General features: G+C 56.4%; 4 protein-coding genes across 8 annotated transcripts in view; 2 read left to right on the top strand and 2 right to left on the bottom strand.

The window, feature by feature from the left end:
* Positions 1 to 4695, bottom strand: part of MMP9 (matrix metallopeptidase 9) — a 44962-nt gene extending 40267 nt beyond the window's left edge. Inside the window, exons 1-2 of the mRNA XM_037164390.2 lie at positions 4349 to 4695; positions 769 to 857 (exon numbers count right to left, since the gene is read on the bottom strand). The gene's annotated coding sequence lies outside the window, so the exon portion shown is untranslated. The remainder of the gene's footprint in view (positions 1 to 768; positions 858 to 4348) is intronic.
* ZNF335 (zinc finger protein 335) overlaps positions 1 to 8199 on the top strand; it is an 18916-nt gene extending 10717 nt beyond the window's left edge. For 4 of the 5 annotated variants that reach the window (XM_053670988.1, XM_053670986.1, XM_053670985.1 and 1 more), the window contains exons 14-27: positions 504 to 736; positions 1556 to 1649; positions 1776 to 1870; positions 3896 to 4155; positions 5064 to 5175; positions 5255 to 5629; positions 6319 to 6461; positions 6545 to 6699; positions 6838 to 6941; positions 7034 to 7111; positions 7306 to 7389; positions 7471 to 7536; positions 7613 to 7694; positions 7779 to 8199. In XM_053670988.1, coding sequence (XP_053526963.1) covers positions 504 to 736; positions 1556 to 1649; positions 1776 to 1870; positions 3896 to 4155; positions 5064 to 5175; positions 5255 to 5629; positions 6319 to 6461; positions 6545 to 6699; positions 6838 to 6941; positions 7034 to 7111; positions 7306 to 7389; positions 7471 to 7536; positions 7613 to 7694; positions 7779 to 7906 — 2009 coding nt within the window. In that variant the 3' untranslated portion in view covers positions 7907 to 8199. The remainder of the gene's footprint in view (positions 1 to 503; positions 737 to 1555; positions 1650 to 1775; positions 1871 to 3895; positions 4156 to 5063; positions 5176 to 5254; positions 5630 to 6318; positions 6462 to 6544; positions 6700 to 6837; positions 6942 to 7033; positions 7112 to 7305; positions 7390 to 7470; positions 7537 to 7612; positions 7695 to 7778) is intronic. The other variant, XM_053670987.1, reaches the window with a different exon arrangement.
* Positions 8095 to 20234, bottom strand: PCIF1 (phosphorylated CTD interacting factor 1). The gene is made up of 17 exons (XM_037164388.2): positions 20142 to 20234; positions 18273 to 18445; positions 16785 to 16927; positions 16571 to 16695; positions 14859 to 14996; positions 14540 to 14670; positions 14247 to 14401; positions 13450 to 13597; positions 13275 to 13358; positions 12943 to 13042; positions 11754 to 11916; positions 10904 to 11076; positions 10680 to 10766; positions 10416 to 10600; positions 9686 to 9779; positions 9415 to 9590; positions 8095 to 9328 (listed from the first exon to the last, which is right to left on the bottom strand). Exons 3-17 carry the CDS (start codon positions 16906 to 16908, stop codon positions 9097 to 9099), a joined length of 2115 nt encoding a protein of 704 aa, XP_037020283.2. The 5' UTR covers positions 16909 to 16927; positions 18273 to 18445; positions 20142 to 20234; the 3' UTR covers positions 8095 to 9096.
* On the top strand, positions 18322 to 20874 carry LOC119063221 (uncharacterized). Its single transcript, XM_037164443.2, has 3 exons — positions 18322 to 18385; positions 19713 to 20278; positions 20704 to 20874. The coding sequence occupies exons 1-3, from the start codon at positions 18322 to 18324 to the stop codon at positions 20791 to 20793; spliced, it is 720 nt and encodes a 239-aa protein (XP_037020338.2). The 3' UTR covers positions 20794 to 20874.

Here is a 20874-nt window from a genome sequence, read left to right as displayed (position 1 = left end):
AGTGCCCCAAGCCCTGTCTTTGTGGGGTGCCGGGCTGGGCACAGGTCGCAGGTGCCCTGCCCTCGGCAGCTGATGCAGCAGGTGGCATCAGTCTGCACTTGCTCCGTGGAAGGTGTGCAGCCGAAACAAGTTCATTCTTCTGGGTACCCAGTGCTGTGGCAGGCACACACAGGGGTGCTTAGAGAAAGGAAGCCAGGGGCCCCCTTCACCAGACTGTCTACCAGGGGGCTGGTGACTCACAAGAGGAGCATGTGGTCACGTGCCCTTGAAAGAGGGGCACTTGCAGGAGGGCTGTAAGTGCAGAGGGCAGGCTGGTCCCGTCCTGGCCGGTCCCGCCCTTCCGTCCTGGCCCACCACCGTGGACCGCGCATGTGCCTGAGCTCAGGAAGGATCGCCTGGGAGGGGATCAACTGGAGAGGTGCTCGGGGTCATGGAAGGCTTCTCCGAGAGGGTGGGTGCGGCAGCGGCATTCACAAGCGCCCCCCCCCCACATGTGCCTACAGGGGCCAAGCCCTTTGCGTGTGAGTACTGCCACTTCAGCACTCGGCACAAGAAGAACCTGCGCCTGCACGTACGGTGCCGACACGCAAGCAGCTTCGAGGAATGGGGGCGGCGCCACCCCGAGGAGCCCCCATCCCGCCGTCGCCCCTTCTTCTCTCTGCAACAGATTGAGGAGCTAAAGCAGCAGCACAGTGTGGCCCCTGGACAGCTCCCCAGTTCCCCAGGACCCCCCGAGGTTAGCTCAGCCAAGCAGGGTCGTCATCTCACCTCCGGTACAGCAGAGTGATCCTGGCCTCAGAGCAGCGGAGGTCACAGGCATGCCAGCCCTCAGCTCAGAGTAGGAGAGGCTTTCCGGGCTAGTGACAGAATGGGAATATCGGGAGCTTGTTGTTGTGACGGTTTATTATCTTCTCGTGTGAAGGAAGTCCAAAGGTCAGCAATCCAGGGCTGGTGTGGCGGCCCCGTGATTAGCCAGGGACCGAGTTCTCTTTATTTTTTCCCAGCCCTTTTAGGGAAACCACTTCCATCTTTGTGCTTGCTTTGTGGTTCAGTATAGCTGCAGGAGCTCCAGCCTTCCTAGCCACATCCTGGGCAAGAAGCAGGAGGAAGGGGTGGGGGAAGAGCAGAAGGGCCGCCATCTCTCCACGTGTCTTCCTTATGGCCTTTACCGGAAGCTCCTGCTCAGCCACATGGCCACACTGCCTAACTGCAAGAGAGGCTAACAAGCGTAGGCCTGTAGCACGTTGCCAGTCCCCTCCCCCACTAAAAGGTGCACCGTCACACTGTGCTGATAGAGCATGGCCTCTGGAATCTGTCTCATGTTCAAGCCCCAGTTCTGCTGCTCACTGGCTGGGAGACTTAAGCCAGATACTTCATCTGTCTGAGCCTCAGCCAGTTAGTTCTCTGAAGCACTGAGCTGGTAAATACCTTTAAAAGTGGTTGTGAAGGTGAAACAAGCCAATATAACATGCCCAACACTCAGGAGGTACCTGTACCCATGACACTTGAACCTGAGCTGCCCTCTCTCAGGGTTGGCCATTTCCCCCCACTGCAGGTCCCTTCAGAGGCAACACCTTTCCAGTCACCTGAGACACCCCCACTGCTCTGCTCTGACACCCTGGGTGGCGCCACCATCATCTACCAGCAAGGTGTGAGCTCTGAGGAAGGGTGGGAGCCAGGGCATGGGGCAGGGGCAGGGCTCCTGCTGGAGGGTGGGGAGGGGGTTGGGTGCCAGTTCTCAAGCCATTTCTAAGTCTCAGGTCCCACCAACCCAGGAGCTGAGGAGTCAACCGCCATGGCCACGCAGACAGCTTTGGATCTGCTGCTGAACATGAGCGCTCAGCGGGAGCTGGGGGGCACAGCGCTGCAGGTGAGCCACCTGGGGAACCTCTGTGCTGGGCCCCAGGTGGAGAGAACAGAGCAATAAGCGGACATGCCCCATCCTTCCTTGGGGAGCTCCCATTAGTGGGTGAGACAGGTGCTCCGACGCCCCATGGACACACTCACGGGCCGTGCCTGGGAGGCCCTGGCAGGGCAGGGAGGGCAGAGGCCCTTCCACTGCACTCTCCAGAGTCACTGGCGACATCTGCGGTGCTGAGCGGCGAGCGCCGCCTCCCAAGCCTTTTGGGCCTCTGTTCTTCGGTTTTCCTCCTGCAGCCTGAGGACTCCCGAGGCTCCCCCCTCAGACCCCTCTGTCGTCCCTGCACCTCAAGCCCACCCCTCCCCTGAGTTCACTGTCTGTGCTGCTGTCCCTTCCATCCCGTTGCCACCTGCACCCTGTCTCCCCTCCCTCCACACGCCCTGCACTTCTCTAAGGAAGGAGAAGTTTGGGTGTGTGTCCTGTCTCCCAGCTTCTTGGAAAAGTGTAGAGTGTGTGTCTGAGATGATAAATTTCAAAGCCCTGGCTGGCATAGCTCAGTGGATTGAGCGCGGGCCTGCCAACCAAAGGATCGTGGTTTGATTCCCAGTCAGGGTACATGGCTGGGTTGCAGGTCAGTTCTCTACAGGGGACACATGAGAGGCAACCATACATTGATATTTCTCTCCCTCTCTCCTTCCCTTCCCCTCTAAAGATAAATAAAGTCTGGGGGGAAAAAGATTTTTTAAAAAATTTCAAGCCCTGGCTGGTGTAGCTCAGTGGATTGAGCGTGGGCCTGTGAACCAGACAATCGTGGTTCGATTCCCACTCAGGGCACAGGCCTGGGTTGCAGACCAGTTCCCTGCAGGCCAGTTCCCAGCAGGGGACACACGAAAGGCAACCATACATTGATGTTTCTCTCCCTCTCTCCTTCCCTTCCCCTCTAAAGATAAATAAAATATTTTTTTAAATGTTTAAAAATAATTTTCAAGAACTGGGAGCACTCGGCACACCTCCAGGGACTGGGAGACCGGGGGATCCTGGCGTTAGGCCTGTAAATCTTCATAGGATTTAGCTCGTGGCATTTGGGGATGTAGAAAAGTTTTCTATTTTTAGATAATCAAACATCCTTGATCTTTTTTACCTTGGTGTCACCCCTAGAAAGATCTCTTTTACCCCCAAACTATATGAACATTCATTTGGACTTAGGTTTCATTTTTTACACTTTAATCTTTTTAAAAAAATATTTACCTGTTTTTAGAGAGAGGATAAGGGAGAAAGAAAGGGAGAGAAACAGTCTGTTGCCTCTCACACGCACCTCCCTGGGGGACCAAACCTTCAACCCAGGCATGTACCCTGACTGGGAACCCAATCAGTAACCTTTTGGTTCGCAGGCCAGCATTTAATCTACTGAGTCACACCAGCCAGGGTAGAAATCCGTCTTTTATTTCTGGTACAAATTGCTAAATCCTGCTCACCTCCCAGTCTCTTTATTTTCTGATCTCATGATTTGTTTTGCTGGAGGTTATTGCTGTTTTTCTGTCATGACCAGAAAAATCTTCCTACCCCAGGATTATAAAAATACTTATCCACATTTTTTTCTCCATACATATTGAGAGTTTTACTGTTATGTCTCAGTCTTTAACCCATTTGAAGCAGACTTAGGAGCAAGATCTTTATTTTTTTTAAGTGGTTTGCTGCTTGTCTGTCTATGCCAAGATTTCTCATCCCTTGCACTTGGGGCCAGATAATTCTTCGTGATGGTGGCTGTCCTGTGCATCCCTGACCTCTACCCCTCAGACACCCATTTCACCCCCTCTCCAATTGTGACAACCAAAGAATGTTTCCAGACACTGCCCCGTGCCCCTGGGAGGGCTGTGTGGTTCTCCCAAATTCTGGCTGGGGTTTGGGAAGCCGGGTTGTGTTTCGGAAAGAACACACAGTTGGGGTTGTGCAAATGAGTGCTGGTGGCACGGGATCTGGCGGAGGCCCAGCTCCCGCAGACCCTACTCCAGATGTGCCCCACTGCCGTTGCAGGTGGCTGTGGTGAAGTCAGAGGATGGGGAAGCACAGCTGGCAGCCCCCGGTGGGCAGCCCCACACCTCGGGAGCCGCTGCACAAGTGGTAACCCTCCATGTGGCAGAACCTGGGGGCGGAGCGGCAGCCGAGAGCCCGCTAGGCCAGCCTGACCTACAGCAGATCACCCTGGCACCCGGTCCCTTTGGTGGGGCTGGGTACAGCGTCATCACAGCACCCCCTGTGGAAGAGGGGACATCAGCTCCCGGCACACCCTACAGGTAAGGCCTGCCGCCTGCGAGGCTGCCTCAGCCCAGTGTAAGTGTGCCCATCCAGACCCAGTTGGCAGGAGGTGAAAGTCCTAATACCTGTAGAACAATTGGGCCACAGGGGAGCTGTCTCCTTCTCAGGAGTCAGGCGCTGCTGTCTTGTGGCCACTTAGATGTTCCAGGCAGTGGACATCCGTGAACTCACCTAAACCGTTCCCGTGAGATCCACGTTTCCCTCATTTTACGAATGCGAAAGCAGGCCAGTGGGGTCAGACGTGCAGTGGGTGAGGGTCTCAGCCCTGCTCCCCCTGGTTCCGGAGCCCGTGTGCTCTTTGCTCTGGATGGTTCCTGAGGCGTTTCCCAGTTCTGACCTTTGGAACAAACTCGGGCTCCTTGCTGGCATGGAAGGGAGGCCTGGCGTCTTCTCTCAGTTCCCTCCACGCTGAGCAAGTTTGGGGCAGAACTGTTTGTGTCTGTGTGCTGACCAATGCCCAGGCCGTCTGAGGAAGGCCTGAATTCACGCACCGAACTGGGAAGCAGGGACGGGGGTCAGGGTCGCTGGGCCAGGGCCTGGCAGCCCGGTTACAGCACCTGCCCTCTGGTCCTGGGCTGTGGGTTCTGGCAGCCCCGACGCCCCAACTTGACCAGCCTTGGGCTGGACCCCTCAAGCTTCCGCCCTGCCGCTCCCCACCGTGCCCAGCAAGTGGCAGGGTCACCACCCCTGAGAGCACGGTACTCCAGACACAGCACCACGGACAGCAGAGACAGCGGAGGTTCAGAGCGGAGCCAGGATTTAATCCGGGGTCCACCCTTGATGCACTCACCCTGCAGCTGATGACTTTCTTGGGGAAGGGCACTCCGGTGGCCCTCCGGCCCTTCTCAGAACCCTGGTTCGCCTCTCCCCTCCTCTGTGCCCACAGTGAGGAGCCCCCAGGGGAGGCAGCCCAGACTGTGGTTGTGAGCGACACCCTGAAGGAAGCTGGCACCCACTACATCATGGCAGCCGACGGGACCCAGCTGCATCACATCGAGGTGAAGCTGGGTAGCCCACCCTGCCCCGTTTCCCGGCCCCTCACCCCGCTCAGCGCCTCACACTCCCATCTGTCCACAGCTGACTGCGGATGGTTCCATCTCCTTCCCAAGTCCTGATGCGCTCGCCTCTGGAGCCAAGTGGCCTCTGCTGCAGTGTGGGGGGCTGCCCAGAGACAGCCCTGAGTCCCTGTCTCCAGCCAGAACCCGCCCAGTAGGGGACCCCCAGGGCTCTGCCTCCCCACCTCCTACAACCAGCAAAGCCCTGGGCCTAGTAGTGCCCCCCTCACCACCATCTGCAGCCACCGCATCATCCAAGAAATTTTCCTGCAAGATCTGTGCCGAGGCCTTCTTCGGCCGTGCTGAGATGGAGAGCCACAAACGGGCCCACGCCGGCCCGAGTGCCTTCAAGTGCCCTGACTGCCCCTTCAGTGCCCGCCAGTGGCCTGAGGTCCGGGTAAGTGCAGTCCCCTGTGCCCTAGCTGGCACCGGCTTGTGTGACAAACCCTGACTGAGCACCCCCTCGAGCCAGCTGTCCATTTCCCTCTAGTCAGAGATGACTCAGCAAGGCACTCAGGTGGCTCCGTCTGGGGGGAGGGAGACCAGACAACATGGCTGGCACCCAGCAGTGCCCCCAGAGTGAACAGTACCCATGGCAGAGCACAGAGGGGAACATGGGCCTGGGGTGCAGGGGGCGTCACAGAGGAGGTGTGGAGGCATGCTCAGGGAAGTTCGGGTTGTTCAGAGTACAGAGCACACAGAGTCCAAGGAAGGTTCCAGGACCAGGTCATGGTCCGGTTCGGGGGGGCTCCCTCCCTCTCCCTCCCTCTCCCTGGGGATTTCCATATAGCCACACACTAAATTCTCACAGCAGCTGAAATTGGGGAGCTGGGCCCAGGGCCCTAGAATGTCAGGGCTGGGGGAGACTGTCAGAGGTCGCTCCATCTGAAAGTGTACGTTACTTGGGGTAAACTGAGTCTGAGAGCAGGGACAGGTTTTCCGAGTGACCTGATGGCAGAGCCGATGGCTTTTCGCTCTTGTAAGTGTGCAGCCCCAAATCTTGGTCTGGTGTGTGCCTTCTGTCCGGCTCCTTGCAGAGCCCTTTCAGGGGACAGGCTCCCCTACAGCTCTGTCTGTCCCCCACAGGCCCACATGGTGCAGCACTCCGGCCTGCGGCCCCACCAGTGCAGCCAGTGCAGCTTTGCCTCCAAGAACAAGAAGGACCTGCGGCGGCACGTGCTGACCCACACCAACGAGAAGCCTTTTTCATGCCACCTCTGCGGGCAGCGGTGAGGCTGGGGACGGCTGGGCAGGGGCTGCTGGGCGGCACGCATGGTAGGGCCACCCCTAAGCCTTCGTCTCTTCCCCACAGCTTCAACCGGAACGGGCACCTCAAGTTCCACATCCAGCGGCTACACAGTCCCGATGGGAGGAAGACAGGGACCCCGACTGTCCGGGCCCCAGCCCAGCCCTCTACCCAGACCATCATCCTGAACAGTGATGATGAGACACTGGCCACACTGCACAGTGAGCTGCCCCGGGGACGCAGGGTAGACCAGGGACTTGAGCTGTTGCCCCAGAGAGCACCCTTGGGCCATGGTGGGAGCCAGGCCGTTTCAGATTTTTCCTGGAACCCCCAGTGAGCACCCTCCCCTCTCTGCCCAGCTGCCCTGCAGTCCAGCCACGGGGTCCTGGGCCCAGAGCAGCTCCAGCAGGCCCTGGGCCAGGAACACATCATCGTAGCCCAGGAGCAGACAGTGACCAATCAGGTAAGAGCCTGCGCAGAGGGCCCTGCTGGCAGGTCAAGGGCAGGGTTGGGGCACATGGAGAGCTGAGGCCAGCACTGGCTTGCCTGTGGCAGGAGGAAGCCACCTACATCCAAGAGATCACCACAGCAGATGGCCAGACAGTGCAGCATCTGGTGACCTCTGACAACCAGGTGAGTGGAACACCTCAGCCTGAGTGCCCACATCCCAGGCCCTGCTTTGGGGACAAGCAGTACTTCCCAAACCACCCCTTCCAGGGTGTGTGCTTGCAGCTGCCAGTGGTGTCCCCAGTGCCCCCGCTCTGGTGTCTTTGCTGAGCTCTTGGTGAACAGGGCCTGGCACCCGCCTCTTGTCCGCCCTCCTTCAGGTGCAGTACATCATCTCCCAGGATGGAGTGCAGCACCTTGTGCCCCAGGAGTATGTCGTAGTCCCAGAGGGCCATCACATCCAGGTAGGCCTGGGGTGAGGGTGGGATGGGGGAAGGGGATGCACAGCTCCTCCCAGAGTCACCAGGTCGGTTCCCTCTCTCCAGGTACAGGACGGCCAGATCACACACATCCAGTATGAACAAGGCGCCCCATTCCTTCAGGAGTCCCAGGTGGGCTTCGGGGGCCCAGTGGAGCTGGGGCATGGGCAGGATTCTCCAAGGCATCTCACGGGCTTCTCCCTTCCAGATCCAGTATGTGCCTGTGTCCCCAGACCAGCAGCTCGTCACACAGGCCCAGCTTGAGGCTGCAGCACACTCGGCGGTCACAGGTATGGTACTGGCCCTGAGGACCATGGGGCCCAGGCCTAGCTTCTGGGGCCTCAGGCTCACTATCCTTTCCCCTCCTCTGGCAGCGGTGGCTGACGCTGCCATGGCCCAAGCCCAGGGCCTGTTTGGCACAGAGGAGACGGTGCCCGAACACATCCAGCAGCTACAACACCAGGGCGTCGAGTACGATGTCATCACCCTGACCGATGACTGAGCCCCAGGGCACAACACAGACCATGGATGTTGGGGCCAACCCTGCACAGGGGAGGGAGCCCCACCAGGACTTATGTCCTTGGTCCACCTGGGGTCTCCGGATACTGGGAAGCCAGCATCCTGTCACTCCAAGGGAGCCAGACCTGTGCTGTGGGGGTTGGGGGACAACCACGGGCACCAGCCGGGACATTCTGGGTGCCCAGCCTGCAGGCAGGCTTTGGGAGAGAAATTTATTTTTGTTTGGATGGACCCACTGGCCTCTCAGTCTCAATAAAGGGACAGAGTCCAGCCCTGGCCAGCTCGATTTGTCCACTTGTTGCTACAGCATGAAGCAGGCAAGACTTGGGGAGCAGAAGGAAAGGTGGAGCCTGTTACAGCCACAAGGGGGGAGTGAGGTGGAGGCAGCCTGGCCTGCAGTGCATCCAGCCTCGCCTGTGTAAGTACAGTGGCCCCAAAGCAGGGCAGGCCTGACACGGCCTGGGAGAGCCCCTAGGCCCCGAGGGGCACCTGCTCCACACACAGGTCCACAAAGGAAGGGCAGCACAGCCAGGAGCCCACTTGCACAGAGGCCACGGTGAGGCCTGCGATGGCTCTGAGCTGCGTTTCCTCCTGACGCTTGCCTGTAAAACACCCGCTGCCTGGTTTCAGGGCCAGGTGTCCAGCTTTCCTCCCGGGCGTGGCTGCCCGACCCCTGCTCCCCAGGAGGACTAACACAGGCTCAGCAGTGGGAGTGGGGCTTACCAGATAGATGGTGCAGGGCTCTGGACTCCAGACCTGCTCGGCAGAGGCTGAGGCCACCAGGGTCCCAGTTGTGGGGAGAGCAGGACAAGAAGTAGACACCAGAGCCCTGGGGTGGGACAACCCATGGGTCGTGAGGTGAGCCTGGACATACAGAGCTGTGGTCCCTGAGCGGCTCCAGGTTCCTGAGCCCTCTCTGCCCTCAAGACCCTCACTCATTCTTAGGAGAGGGTTTTTTGTATTTCCTTTTACAAATGAAATAAGGTTGCACAGGTAGGGGGAGAAGGGGTGGGGCCTATTTACAGGGACTTGGAGTCTGAGGTGGGAGGTTGGTGGTGGGGCAGGGAGGGGAGCCTTGGCAGAGCCAGTCTTCCTATGTCGTTGGCAGCCCAAGGGCCATGAGTCCTGCAGTCCGCGCCAGTGCCCTGGGGCTCCTCCTCCCCGAAGGGTGTGTTAAGTGGGGTGAGGCTCTTGGCTAGGACCCTGATCTCGGCCTGAGTCCCGGTCCTTGGCCTCCGAGGAGGAGGAAGAGGAGGAGCTGGAGCCATGGCTGCGGCCAGACTGCCGGTAGGCAGCGATCAGCTCTTGCAGCCGCTCAGCTGTCGGCCCCCACTTGGCAAAGCCAGGGTCGTTCTGCAGGAAGAGCACGGCTGTGTTGTGGACGGCCTTGTAGTGCATCTCCTCCCTGTGGGCAGAAGCAGCAGCTCAGGGTAGGGCTCGGCCTGCCCAGTTGGCCCAGCCCTCCTGCCCCAGCCCTCCCTGGGCACCCACTTCTTGCAGATGTGCTGGGACCCGCTGCGGTACTCGTGCTCAAAGGCGGGCAGGACCAGCTGGTGGCGTTTGAAGCGGCTCTGCTCCATGCGGGTGAGCGCCGGTGTCGGGGGCTCCCGCCACTCGGGGATGAACACAATGAAGGACAGGGGCTCTGGAGAGCTCTCGAGCAGTTTCTACGGGAGGTGGCAAGGGATGGCTGTCAGGGGCTGCTCTCCAGGTGGCTGGCGATCTTGCTTGCCACCCCCCAGCCCATCAGCAGCATACCCACCTCGAAGTGAGAGACCATGGCATCCATGAGCTCCTCGCAGAAAGGAGGGTTGGCCTCAAAGGAACCACTCAGCGGGGAGAAACCCAGGCAGGGCCTGGGGACAGAGGTGAGCGTTCTAAGTTCTGATCTCGCAGCCAAAAACAGGTGCTGCCCACCCTTAGGCAGCCACACTGAAGATATGGGCCTGACCAGGCCCAGAGGCCAACGATGACCCTTAACTTATCCTGGGACAGGTGGCCATCTCCACAATATATAAAGACAGGCTTGGGCTTGACAACCCAAGTCACCAAGCTGTGGAGGTGACTGGAGCGCAAATCTAGCTCTTACCCACACACGGCCACCACAGCACAAGCCACACGCAGGAGCTCCCTAGCTGCTGAGCTTGCCCTACTGCTGGCCTGGCCCTGTCTTCCTACTGGAGACAACACCATCTCCTGTCCGAGCTCGCCTCCCACCCCCATGTGAGTCCACAAGGCCTGTGAGGCCTGTACCACCATTTCTCTTTCCTCTGGCACTCTGAGTAAGGGCTAATGGAGAAACCCACAGGCAGGGTGAGGGGCATGTGCAAGGTCACACAGAGTGACCTGGTAGGGTGAAGGCAGAGACTGCACCAGAGACTGCCCAGCTCCAAAGCCCTACAGCGTTAGAAAACAGCTGGCCAGGTGGGATCTCTGCCCTGGACAGCTTCCCAGGCCTGCGAAGCAGAGGCCCAGCAGCCCCTGGCTCTCACCCGCGGGAGCCAAAGTAGCCATCTGTGTCGGGGAAGGCAGAGCAGTACTGGCGGAAGTAGCAGTTGAGGGGTGAGGCGAAGCACTCAAAAGTGACACTGAAGAGCCGATGGAGGGCCTCGAAGACGTGCACTGGCAGCGATCCCTGCAGGCCTGTCCCCTCATAGAGGCCCACGCCAAACATCATCTGCAGAGTGGCCACAGTCAGCGTCTGGGGCTCAGCACCCCCCACAGAGGAGCCCTCCCCTGCTGCCCCAGGCCTGCACCTGGTACCGTCGGAGAAGACACCAGACTCGGGGCAGGAACCTCTCGAAGGCTGAGTCGTCGATGCAGCTATAGCGGTAGAGGAGCCACTGTGGGGCAGAAAGCAGTGGGCTTCGGCACAGGTCCCCCTTCCTCACGGGCATTCGCAGGACTCGGGGTCAAGAAAGATCCAGCCCTTGTCTTTCCCACCTGTGAAGACCTGCCCCCTTCTCCTGCCAGCTCTTACCAGCTTACTGAAGTAGTTGCGGCTGACCTTGACCATCTCTCCCTTATACCGGATGCAGACCACGTTATTCTCCATATGCATCTCCACGTTGGGCATGGGGGGTGCAGACACAGCTAGCCGTACTGGGTAGCAGTACACCAGGCGGGGCTCCACCTCCGGGGCCTCCACGTCCTCTGCAGACAGGGACAGCAGTGAGGAACCACCCTGTCCCCACTTGGCCGGTACTCACCCTGGACAGCGTCAGTGCTCACCGTGTGCCAGGGGCTCCCCCTCACCCCAGTCACCAAGGGTAGTACATCCCATCCCACAGGGGAGTGTGTGCAGCTCTGAGAGGTCAGGGATCAATGGGGGCAAGAACTGGTGGCCTGTGTCCATGGCCCTATACTGACTCAGGCTCCCACTGTGCGACGCCTCTGGGCCTGCTAGGCAAGCAGGCTCAGATGCCATGTGAAAATAAAACTGCATTGGCTTCACAACAGTTACAGTACCTCACTTAGGGATCTTTTGGGGGCCAAACAGAAAGTGACCACTGAGTCCTCATGTGATCCTACTGACCAGGTATCATAACTCCATTTGCGGACACTAAGTCTTACAAGAGAATGGATCTAGATGCAGGTCCAACTAACAGTACTTAACCCCTGCCTGCCTGTCTCCTACCTGCTCATCGCGTCTCCCTATTTCTGAGAGGAGTACTGAGACCCCTGACCAAAGGACATGGTAGGTCACGCCCCAGGCCCTGCTGGGAGGGGTGGTCTTCCCCACACCAGTCTGGCCTCAAGGTTGTCTCACAGTCCCTTAGGACACAGGGCTGACAGCACGACGGCTGGCTCCCTGCCAGTCGACCCCCTACCTGGGATGTTGTTCTCCTTGAGGATGGCAAGGTGCTTCTCGCGGATCCGCTTGACATACTCCAGGGAGATGTGGTAGATCTTACTGCAGATGCCCTCCACAGAGTCCTTGGCAGCGGCCGAGACGTGGGGGCCACACTGCTTCCGCAGATGCTCCAGGCGGTCCTGGGGGAGAGGGTGTTAGTGGGCTGGCGGGCAGGGGAGGGCTGCTGGTTGCAGTGGTCCTCGTTTTGAAACAAGCTTGCTACTCACTAGCTGTGTCGCGGACATGAATCCCTCTGTGTCTCTGAGTCATTCGTCAGCTGTTAAGGGCACCTGAAATACCTAACTAACAAGGCACTTGGAATGTTAAATGTGATCATTCCTGTTTATGGCCTCACAAGCCCCTAACATACAGTAAGTATCCAATAAATGCCAAGGTCACCCTATGCCAGATCCCACGATACTTGGCTGGGGAAACAGACAACCAGGCATTGTCCCTGCTTATAAAACATTTCCTTTTAGTCTGCTGCGGGGGAGAGATCATTAAAAAAACGGGGTCCTTCCTTGGTTACTGCAGATTTGAAATGTGAGCTTTTAGCAACTTGCAAAGATAACTGGGCATTTTCAGTTTTGCTGAATCACACGTGAAAGTGATGACTGAGAATGAGTCACTCTGGCTAGTGAGTACACACCTACACTTGTCATCTCTAAGTGTCAAGTGCACAGTTACTATCATGAAGTGCGAAACCTTGTCTCTTGAGGGAAAAACGGTCCTGAAAGGAAAGCCCGTTGCTAGTGCTGGTGAAGTAAAGAAGCGATGAGTTGGGGCCAGAACAAAGAACTGCTGGGGACACCTTACAGAACTGAACTGAATCTTGTGGTAGTTCCTGATTACGATGTGAACACACACACCCAAGAAAAGACAGTCTGTCAAACTGTTTCTAAAAGTCACTCAAGGGATGTCTGGACAGCAGGTGGCCAAGCACAGGAGTTCACTAGGAACCTTAACAGCAATGTTCTCTGGGAGAAGCTGGGAGCCTGGACAAACATCTCCATTTTTGTGAGTGTGGGGACTGAAGAGTGTCAAAAGTCTGCTGTTGCACAAGAACAGGCTGCTGTGGGGACCTGCCCAGCCTGGGCAGGCAGAGGGGACTTCTGGGAGGAAGTGGCCACACAGCCTTTCTGTGGGCCTCACTCAGGGCCACTCACCATGTAGTCCTCCTTGGAGGCTGAGTGGTCCTTCCGCAGCCAGCTGAAGGTGTCCTCCACGTTCCACTTGACCACCTTCCTGCTGTCGGGGGAGGCGCTCCTGCCGGAGGGCGCATATTGGGGGCACAGGTTAAGTGTCTGCTCCACCCCTCCCCAAGTTTCCCCATCCCACTTCCAGGCATCAACCCCCAGGCTGACATAGCAGCCTTTGGGAGCTTGGCCCCACTCTGCCACCAAGAGCAATGACAGAGCCCTGTGAGTGAGCCAATGTCCTATGACCTCCCCACCCCCATCATAGAGCCCTCCTGCTGGAGGCAGGAGAGACATCAAACCTGGACTCGATGAGCCGCCTGGCGGCCTCTGCATATTTAAAAAGCAGGCGCTTGGCTTCCTCCCGAAATTTGATTCGAGATAACCTAGGTTAGAGAGTGAACAGTTAGAGCCTTGCTATACAGAACTGGACATAAACTAAATGGCCCTGGGCCAGCCTCAGCTGTGGGGCCGTACCTGATAGGAATGTCATTCATGATTTCACGAAACATGGAGGGCGAAACAACCGGTTCACAGTTGCTTGGCAACAGGGGGTCAGAGCCTTTGTCCACGACCTTGCGCTCTAGCATCCAGCGGTTGAAAGATTCCCGAGGGGGCTCAATGCCTGCAAACAGAATAGCTGATGACGGTCTGGATTTAGTCAGCAGACTCCATGCAGCCAGCCCAGCACGGGAGAGGCGCCACATTGTCATTGGCAGTGCAACAGGAAATGGGACACGGGGCGGGGTGTCAGGAGCTTCCATTCTCAGCAACGTTTTCCAAAGTGTATTCTGAGAATAACTCGTTTTATCAAGTATGTTAATAAGTGTTACACGGGGTAAGGAGGGGGGCGTTCTGTACTGCAGCAAAGTTAAGCAGGGTTATTTACTAATTAAAGCTGCCCTTCCTGCGCACCCGCCATCCACCTAGTCCTTGCAGTACTCGTGGGTGCTTTCATGTTTTACACCCTTTTACAGACAGTGCCTGGCAAGAGTGAGCACTCTGAAAGCGTCAGTAACTGTGTTTTGTCACTGACCCCAGCCACCCTTTACTCGGGCACCAGTGTGGCCCGTCTTACAGGTGATGACAGAAAACCAGTGCCGAGAGGCTAAGTGAGGAGCCCGAGCCCGCAGAGCCAGAGCTCAGTGGAGCTGGGACTCCAACAGGCCTGCCCCCTCTGCAGTGCATGCTCAACCAGTGGGCCCAGCTGGCAGACCCTTGCTCCTGCTATAGATGGACACAACAAAGGAGACCAAGCCCCAGGGGACAGTTACCCTCTCGCTGCTGGCACAGCTCCCGGTAGTGCTGCCGAAGCTTCAGGATGAGCTGGGAGCGGAGCAGCTCCACCTCGGGATGCGGAGGCAGCACCTCTGAAGGCCCCCGGTGCTTGATGACAGCGTTGGTCTGGATATCCAGATCCCAGTACACCCTTGGGGCACGGACAGGAGCAATGAGGAAAGCGGCGAAAAGGGAAGGAGGGGCACCCTGCTGGCCACCACACACCCTCAGTCCCAGGCAGGCTGGCCACCAATGACAGATGCCTCTAAGCCGGTCAGCAGGGACTCACTCAGTGGGTCGGAGGAGAGCTGCCTGCTGTTTGTCTTCAGGGGACGTCCCCCAAATCTTCAGTGTTGGGGTTCCTGGGACATTAGGAGAGCTGGGCACTGATGGACCTGTGGGTGTCACAGGGATTTCGATCTGGAGCAAAAAAGAGTCAAAGGTATTGCATGAGGAGACATGGCCGATGGCTCCAGCGCTGTGTGCACCTGGGAGCTGTGGCCTGGGCTCCCCCTCCACCCCTGCCCCCGACTAACCTGTCAAAGCCCAGCCCTTGCAGAGAACCACAGAACCTGCTGACTGCCCACCAGGGCGCTCGCTGCACTCACCTTGGGCTTCTTCACACCGTTGCCGCTTGGCTGCTCTTCCGAGAGCTGCTGCTTCCGAGGCTTGTTCTCAGCCGGGGGGGTTTCCGCCAAGCTCGAGTCTTGGGGTAGTGGGGTTGCATTCAACCCCAAAGGGTCCGACTGGAGGAGGAAGACCAGCAGAGTTGCAATCAGATCCAGCAGCTTGGGGGTCCCACTACTGCGGGATCCTGATGCCCCCACTCCCTGCTCCTACTCCTTGGAAATGAACAGGGAGCTGGGATGCAGAAAGAATACTACGTTCCACTCCTGACACTACTGGGTTGGCTGGAAAGTCTGTTCCATTTTTTTTCTGTAAGATGGCTCTAGTAGTGCTTAGTTGTTAGACTGTATTGTGACAGCTGCCAAAACATTGTGCCTTTTTTAAAAAAAAATCAGAATTGGTGAATTTTTGTGCAGCCATTTTAATATTGAAGATGGAAGAAAACATGCAACATTTCCAGCACATTCTTCTTTATTATTTTCAAGACAGGTAAAAACGCAATGAAACACAAAGATTTGTGCAGTATGTGGAGAAGGTGCTGTGCCCAAATGTGTCTAAAGGGATTTGCGAAGTTTCTTGGTACTGTTGACATTTTGACAGATGACTCTTTGCTGTGGGGATGTTTTACGCATCGGGAAAATGCAGAGCAGCAGCCCTGGCCTCTACTCACTAGATGGCAATAACAGAAGACAGCCCACATACTCAAAACATCAGTTATTAGTGAAAATGAAAAATCTGTCTTTTATTTTACGAAAAGAACTAAATGAACGGACTTTTTGGCCAACCCAATACTTGCAACTATGTGACTTGGGGGTTACTTCCCTTCCTAATCCCCTCAGCTTCAAAATGGCCATGATACCTCGCCACTGGGATGGTAATTAAACAATTCGATGAATATGACCAAGTTTAACATGACATCTGGCATGAGGCCAGTACTCAATACATGTTAGTTTCTTTTCCTTAAGAACCAGAATGAAAGGAATGAAAGTAAAACTCAAGAAATGCTTGATTTTTAAAAAGCAAGACCCTGTGAATGAACACCTTTGGTAACACCAAGACTATAAATGTGATGGGCAGTGGGGCCCTGACATGTGCAAGTCCTGTCCTGCTTCTTACTGACTGTGAGGTCTTGGACCAGTCATATTCCCTCTCTGAGCCTGTGTCTTCATCTGCAAAATGGGGATGCCAACTGGCTTGACTTGTTGCAAGAAAAGAAGGACCCAGAAGCCCACGCTCCCATCGGAGAGCCCATATCTCCCCTACCACACTGATGTCCCAGCTCCCAGAATGCCCATGTCCTCCCCTTACCCTCAGCCAACCTTCTTATCTTAGACGCTTGTTCAGAAAAGCTGGCAGAGAATCCCCCACCCCGGAACCCTCCCTCACTCAAGTACCACACTGTAATCCCACTGGCCCGCCCTTCCAGCAGAAGGCGTGTCCCCGAGAGTGGGAAGGCAGGACCACGTCTATCTTGTTCGCACTGTGTCCCAAGCACAGTGCCCAACATGCAGTACACGTTCAGTATCATGCACTATTTTAATCATAGTTTTCCACGCCAGTCTGCTTAAGTCCTGGTTCCATGAGGGCAAGGGTTGTGTCTGTCTTGCTGTCACTGTGCCCACAGGACTAAGCACAGAATAGCTAGTTCAGGGTATGTTTGGGGAAGACCCAGATGCCCGAGGCCGGCACTTACAATCACGTCATGCTGGCCCAGCACAGGCATCTCCCACAGGGACTGGTTGGTGAATCTGTTGAAGTAGTAGGGACGGTTCTCCCTCCTGCTCCAGCACTTCTCCCAGCCCGCGTGCACCAGCTCTTCTGCAAACAAGCACGGATTCCAGCCTGATCAGGGAGGCTCCTGGGCACCCTTCTGACCCCGCCACCCTGCCATTGCCCCTTGCCAGTACCTGGGAGGTCCTGCACCAGGCGGATGGGCTTTGGAGAACAGGGCTGGCTCTGATTGGAGGTGCCTGGGGAGTGACTCAGCAAGGACGCTTCCTCCCGGGGGCTGCCGTGATTCTCTTTGGCCATCTCAGCACCCACACCGGACCTGCCACAGAGGACCAAAGGGTGTCAGGGCCAGCAGGGCATGGAGGTCAGCTCCACTGCCATCCACCAATTACAACCTAGAGGGCCCCAGGAGCACCTGCAGATGTGGGAGATCAACCCAGACCTGCCCTGGGGGAGCCACAGAAGGAGCCTGGAATCTAGGTCACAGCCTCTCAGCTATAAAATAAGTACACTGCTGTTGCTCCTCCTGCCTGAAATGTTCTTTCCCCAGTTCTCTGCCTGACTTGCGACTAGGTTTGCATCCTCCAGGAAGCCTTCCTTGACTCGCCCTTCCCCACGCAAGTGGCCAGTGCCCCTCCTCAGGGTCATGAACATCTATGCAGTGGCACGTGGGAAGTCCGTGGTCTGTCAGCTTTCCCACGGTTAGGAACTGGGTCCAGTGTAGCCCTCTCCGGAGTGCTCAGCAGGGTCCCTGGGCCCCACAGGAGCTCTGTTTATTCTGCATGTGTTTACAAAGCACTAGCAACAAACAAGACAGAACAGGGTCTGCCCTTGAGAAGCTATTCCCACAAGGAGGAATTGTAACTCCTCTTCCCTGCTTCTATCCAGTAAAATCTCATTGGCACGAGGCACAGCCCAGGAAGGGAGACGGCATCTAACTGGATGTCTCATTTTATGCTACAGGGTAGGAAGCAACCTGTTGCTAGAAGAACCAGTGGAACTGAGAAGGAATATCTAATTCAGTCCTTCGTAATCCCCAGGTGAAATTTTATTTAAATACCAGGAAGAGGGTCAGCACCTTCAGATGTGTATTACCTACTACCCCCACCCAAACATACCCAGCACAAGTCTCGATAGACAAAGTAGTTCCCAATTTAGCATTAGATTCCTAGGTGGCCAACTGTGACCATATAGATGATCCTAAAGGTGTTTTCAATATGTCACAATACCCAAAAGAAACCAAACATTTAGGCCACAAAGGCACATTTAAACATCAGTTATCTTTGCTTGCTGAAATTTTATCAATTCATTGTGGACATGCTGATTATCTCATGCTGATCAGAAGCTCTGATTGGCTGTTGACGACATCATAGAAATCACTGGGACATTGATTTTATTGTACACTCAGTTGCAAACATCTCCGTTAATTTGGAAAGGGACAAGTGAATGGCTACTTCGTCAGTACAGTCTGGTGGATAAAAACTCAGGAGCAAGAAGACACACGTACAATAAAAAGGGGGCCACGGGGACAAAAAGGTTTGGAACCACTGACCAAGGGGAGAAAAGGCTCTGGCTGCCTTGGTTCTCCAAGGAAGAGGGGTTCCTGCTGCCTTGGGGCTGAGCCCACAGGTCTCAAGGCTGAACGAGGTCCCCCTTTTTCTCACCCTCTGGGGTCTGCAACGCTAGCATGAGAGGGTTTTCTTCTCCGGCCAGATGGACCCCACGCTGCAGGGTCCCACAGAGGCAGGAGGGAGGCCTGCAGAAAGGCTCAGCTCAGGTGGGTGGGCCGGTCAGCAGTGGAGTGAACGGGGACCCAGGGAACTCTGTGCGTCGGCAACTGCAGAGTAAAAAAAGAAAAGAGTCACAGACCTGTGAAACACGGCAGAGCAGGGACAACAGCAAGAGGAGCAGTGACACAGAGCAAACTGGCAGCCTGCAAAAGCCACTGTGGGAGAGCTGGCAGTTCTGGGGATGAAAAGGGTACTTCTCAAGCTTCCTAACCAATGGGTTTGCCCTTACAGACGTGCACCCTGAAGGCACAGAGACCTCCATGTTGAAGAGGGCCCAGAGACTGGTTCTGCTGTTACTGTGTTGAAATTTTTAACAAGGGGCCCACATTTTCATTTTACACACTGGACTCCTGAAATTGCTCAGCTCATCCTGCCAACCAAAGTATCCCTAAGATAAGGGGAAAGTGAAGCACCACACACATCACCAATTAGGGGCAAGTCCCAAGCCACCCACAGAGGGATAAAAACACACTTCTTTGAATGAGGTCTTAAAAAAAAAAAAAAAGCGCACACACAAGCAAATGGATTATATAACACAGGGTGTTCATCTTTATTGAAAACTGTCTTCCCCAAGAAGCACTGCGTGATACTGATGCACCAGGAAGATTAACTATGCACAGCAGGCACACCAGCGCACGGTTTAATGAGGCCAAATGGGGACACTGCAGCTTTTCCGAAACCGGCTATGCATCAGAACCACCAGGGGGCTTGCAAAAAAAAAAAAAAAACCCGATCAGATTCCTGACCCTCACGCCACATCCTGGGAATCAGAAATGGGAAGGGGAGGTACACAAGAATTTCTATTTTTCTATGTTTTTAAATGAGGTTCAAGATTGGGACTAAGAGACTTATGAACAACCTTTTGCTTTAAGCCATCTCAAATCTTTATCAATGCTTTACAGTTTAAAAGTTAAAATTTCCAGCTGATTTAATACAGCAGGCCGTTGATGAAAGTACCAGCTGGGTCTAGACAAACCTAGACACCAGGCTCTACTGCCACTTTCCAATTTGTAAGCCCAACTCAACCTCTAAGGTCTATCTATACGCATGAGTCTAGCATATTGTAACTCTCAGTAATAAATAACTGTTATTATTAAAACGTTTTTATTTATCCTGTAGCTCGCTGGACCCCAGCATACCGATGTGTGACAGTTTAAGGATAAACAACTCTATCTGCGCAACCAAAGGAACCCAGCAAAACGTACAGTCCGACTCCCGGATTGGACAATGATGGGGCGGGATCATTTCAGTAATACACCAATAAGAACCCTCCAGCTCAGTAGGGCGGAGTCAAAGAACTGGCAAAGTGCGCAGGTGCGGGGGTTCGCGAAGGAGGGGCGACCCCCAGCGCGCGCACACCTTCCCCTCTCCCCCACCTCAGCGGGGGCGGGCTGTTTGGCGCGCGCGCGTCGGCCCTTCTCTCGGACTCCGCCCCCCGCCCCGCCGCGCGCTCCCGCCCCCGGGCTGAGGCGACTCAGAGTCGGAGCCCGACACAAAGGCGGTGGCGGCGGCAGCAGCGGAGGGGCCCTAGAGGCCGCTCCGCCTGCGCTCTCCGGGCCCACCTCCTTCACCCGGGCCACCGGCCCCGCCGCCCACCCGAAGGCCTAAGATGGCGGCAGCGACAGAAACGAAGCAAGCGGTGGCCCCGAGTGGAAAGCATCGGAGAGGCCACGGCCACGCAGCTTCGGACTCCCGGATCCTGGCAGGGCTCGCGGCGGGACCATGGCTTCCTGGGGCTCTTACCTGCCCGAAGCGGACTCGAGGGGGTGCGGCTACACGTTCTGCTCGGCTGCCCGTTTTGCCGCCTCCGCCTCGCCCTCCCCAGCGCCGCTCCCGCCATCTTGTGTCCCGGGCCGGGACTCCGCACTACGCATGCGCCGGTACCGCCTCTGAGGGATCTCTCCGCTGCCGGTCGCCATCTTGAGTGTGGCGGACCGGCCGGGTCCTCAGACCCTGCTAGTTCTCCACCCCCTCCCCTTCCTTCTGTCTTTCCCTTTTCTTCCATGCGGGTCTGGGCAGGGGGAGGTAGCTTTGTGGGCCCTGGGGTGTGAACTGAGTAAGGAACGGACTCACAAATACTCCCTGCCTCAGTTTCCCACGGCAGCACACCCGCTGGGGCAGAAGGACTCGGGTGGGCGGTGCGCAGGCAGGGTCGGACTGAGTATGCGCACCAGGGGGCGCAGGGCGGGTTTGAAACCTGCGGGGGCTTGGCTCCGACGTCGACCCGAGGGCGGAGCCCTGATGACGTAGTTTTGAACGCTGCGTGGTCCGGACCCTAGCACTCGCGCATCTCTGCCTTTTTCAGGTGGTCGCTCGCAGTCTTGGGACTCTGTCCAGAATTTTTAGTGCCATTTCCTGTATCCGGGCAGCATGCAAATCCAGCCTTTTCCCATAATGAGGATGCACGGTTATGAGTGTTCTTGAGTAGAAGAAAGAACAGCTGTGGAGACCTAATAAAGATGACTTTGCGTGCTGA

The sequence above is a fragment of the Artibeus jamaicensis genome, unplaced genomic scaffold (assembly GCF_021234435.1).
Source record: "Artibeus jamaicensis isolate MK-2021 breed Jamaican fruit bat unplaced genomic scaffold, CSHL_Jam_final contig_685, whole genome shotgun sequence".
Lineage (NCBI taxonomy): Eukaryota > Metazoa > Chordata > Mammalia > Chiroptera > Phyllostomidae > Artibeus > Artibeus jamaicensis.
This window is presented reverse-complemented; position numbering and strand designations above follow the sequence as displayed.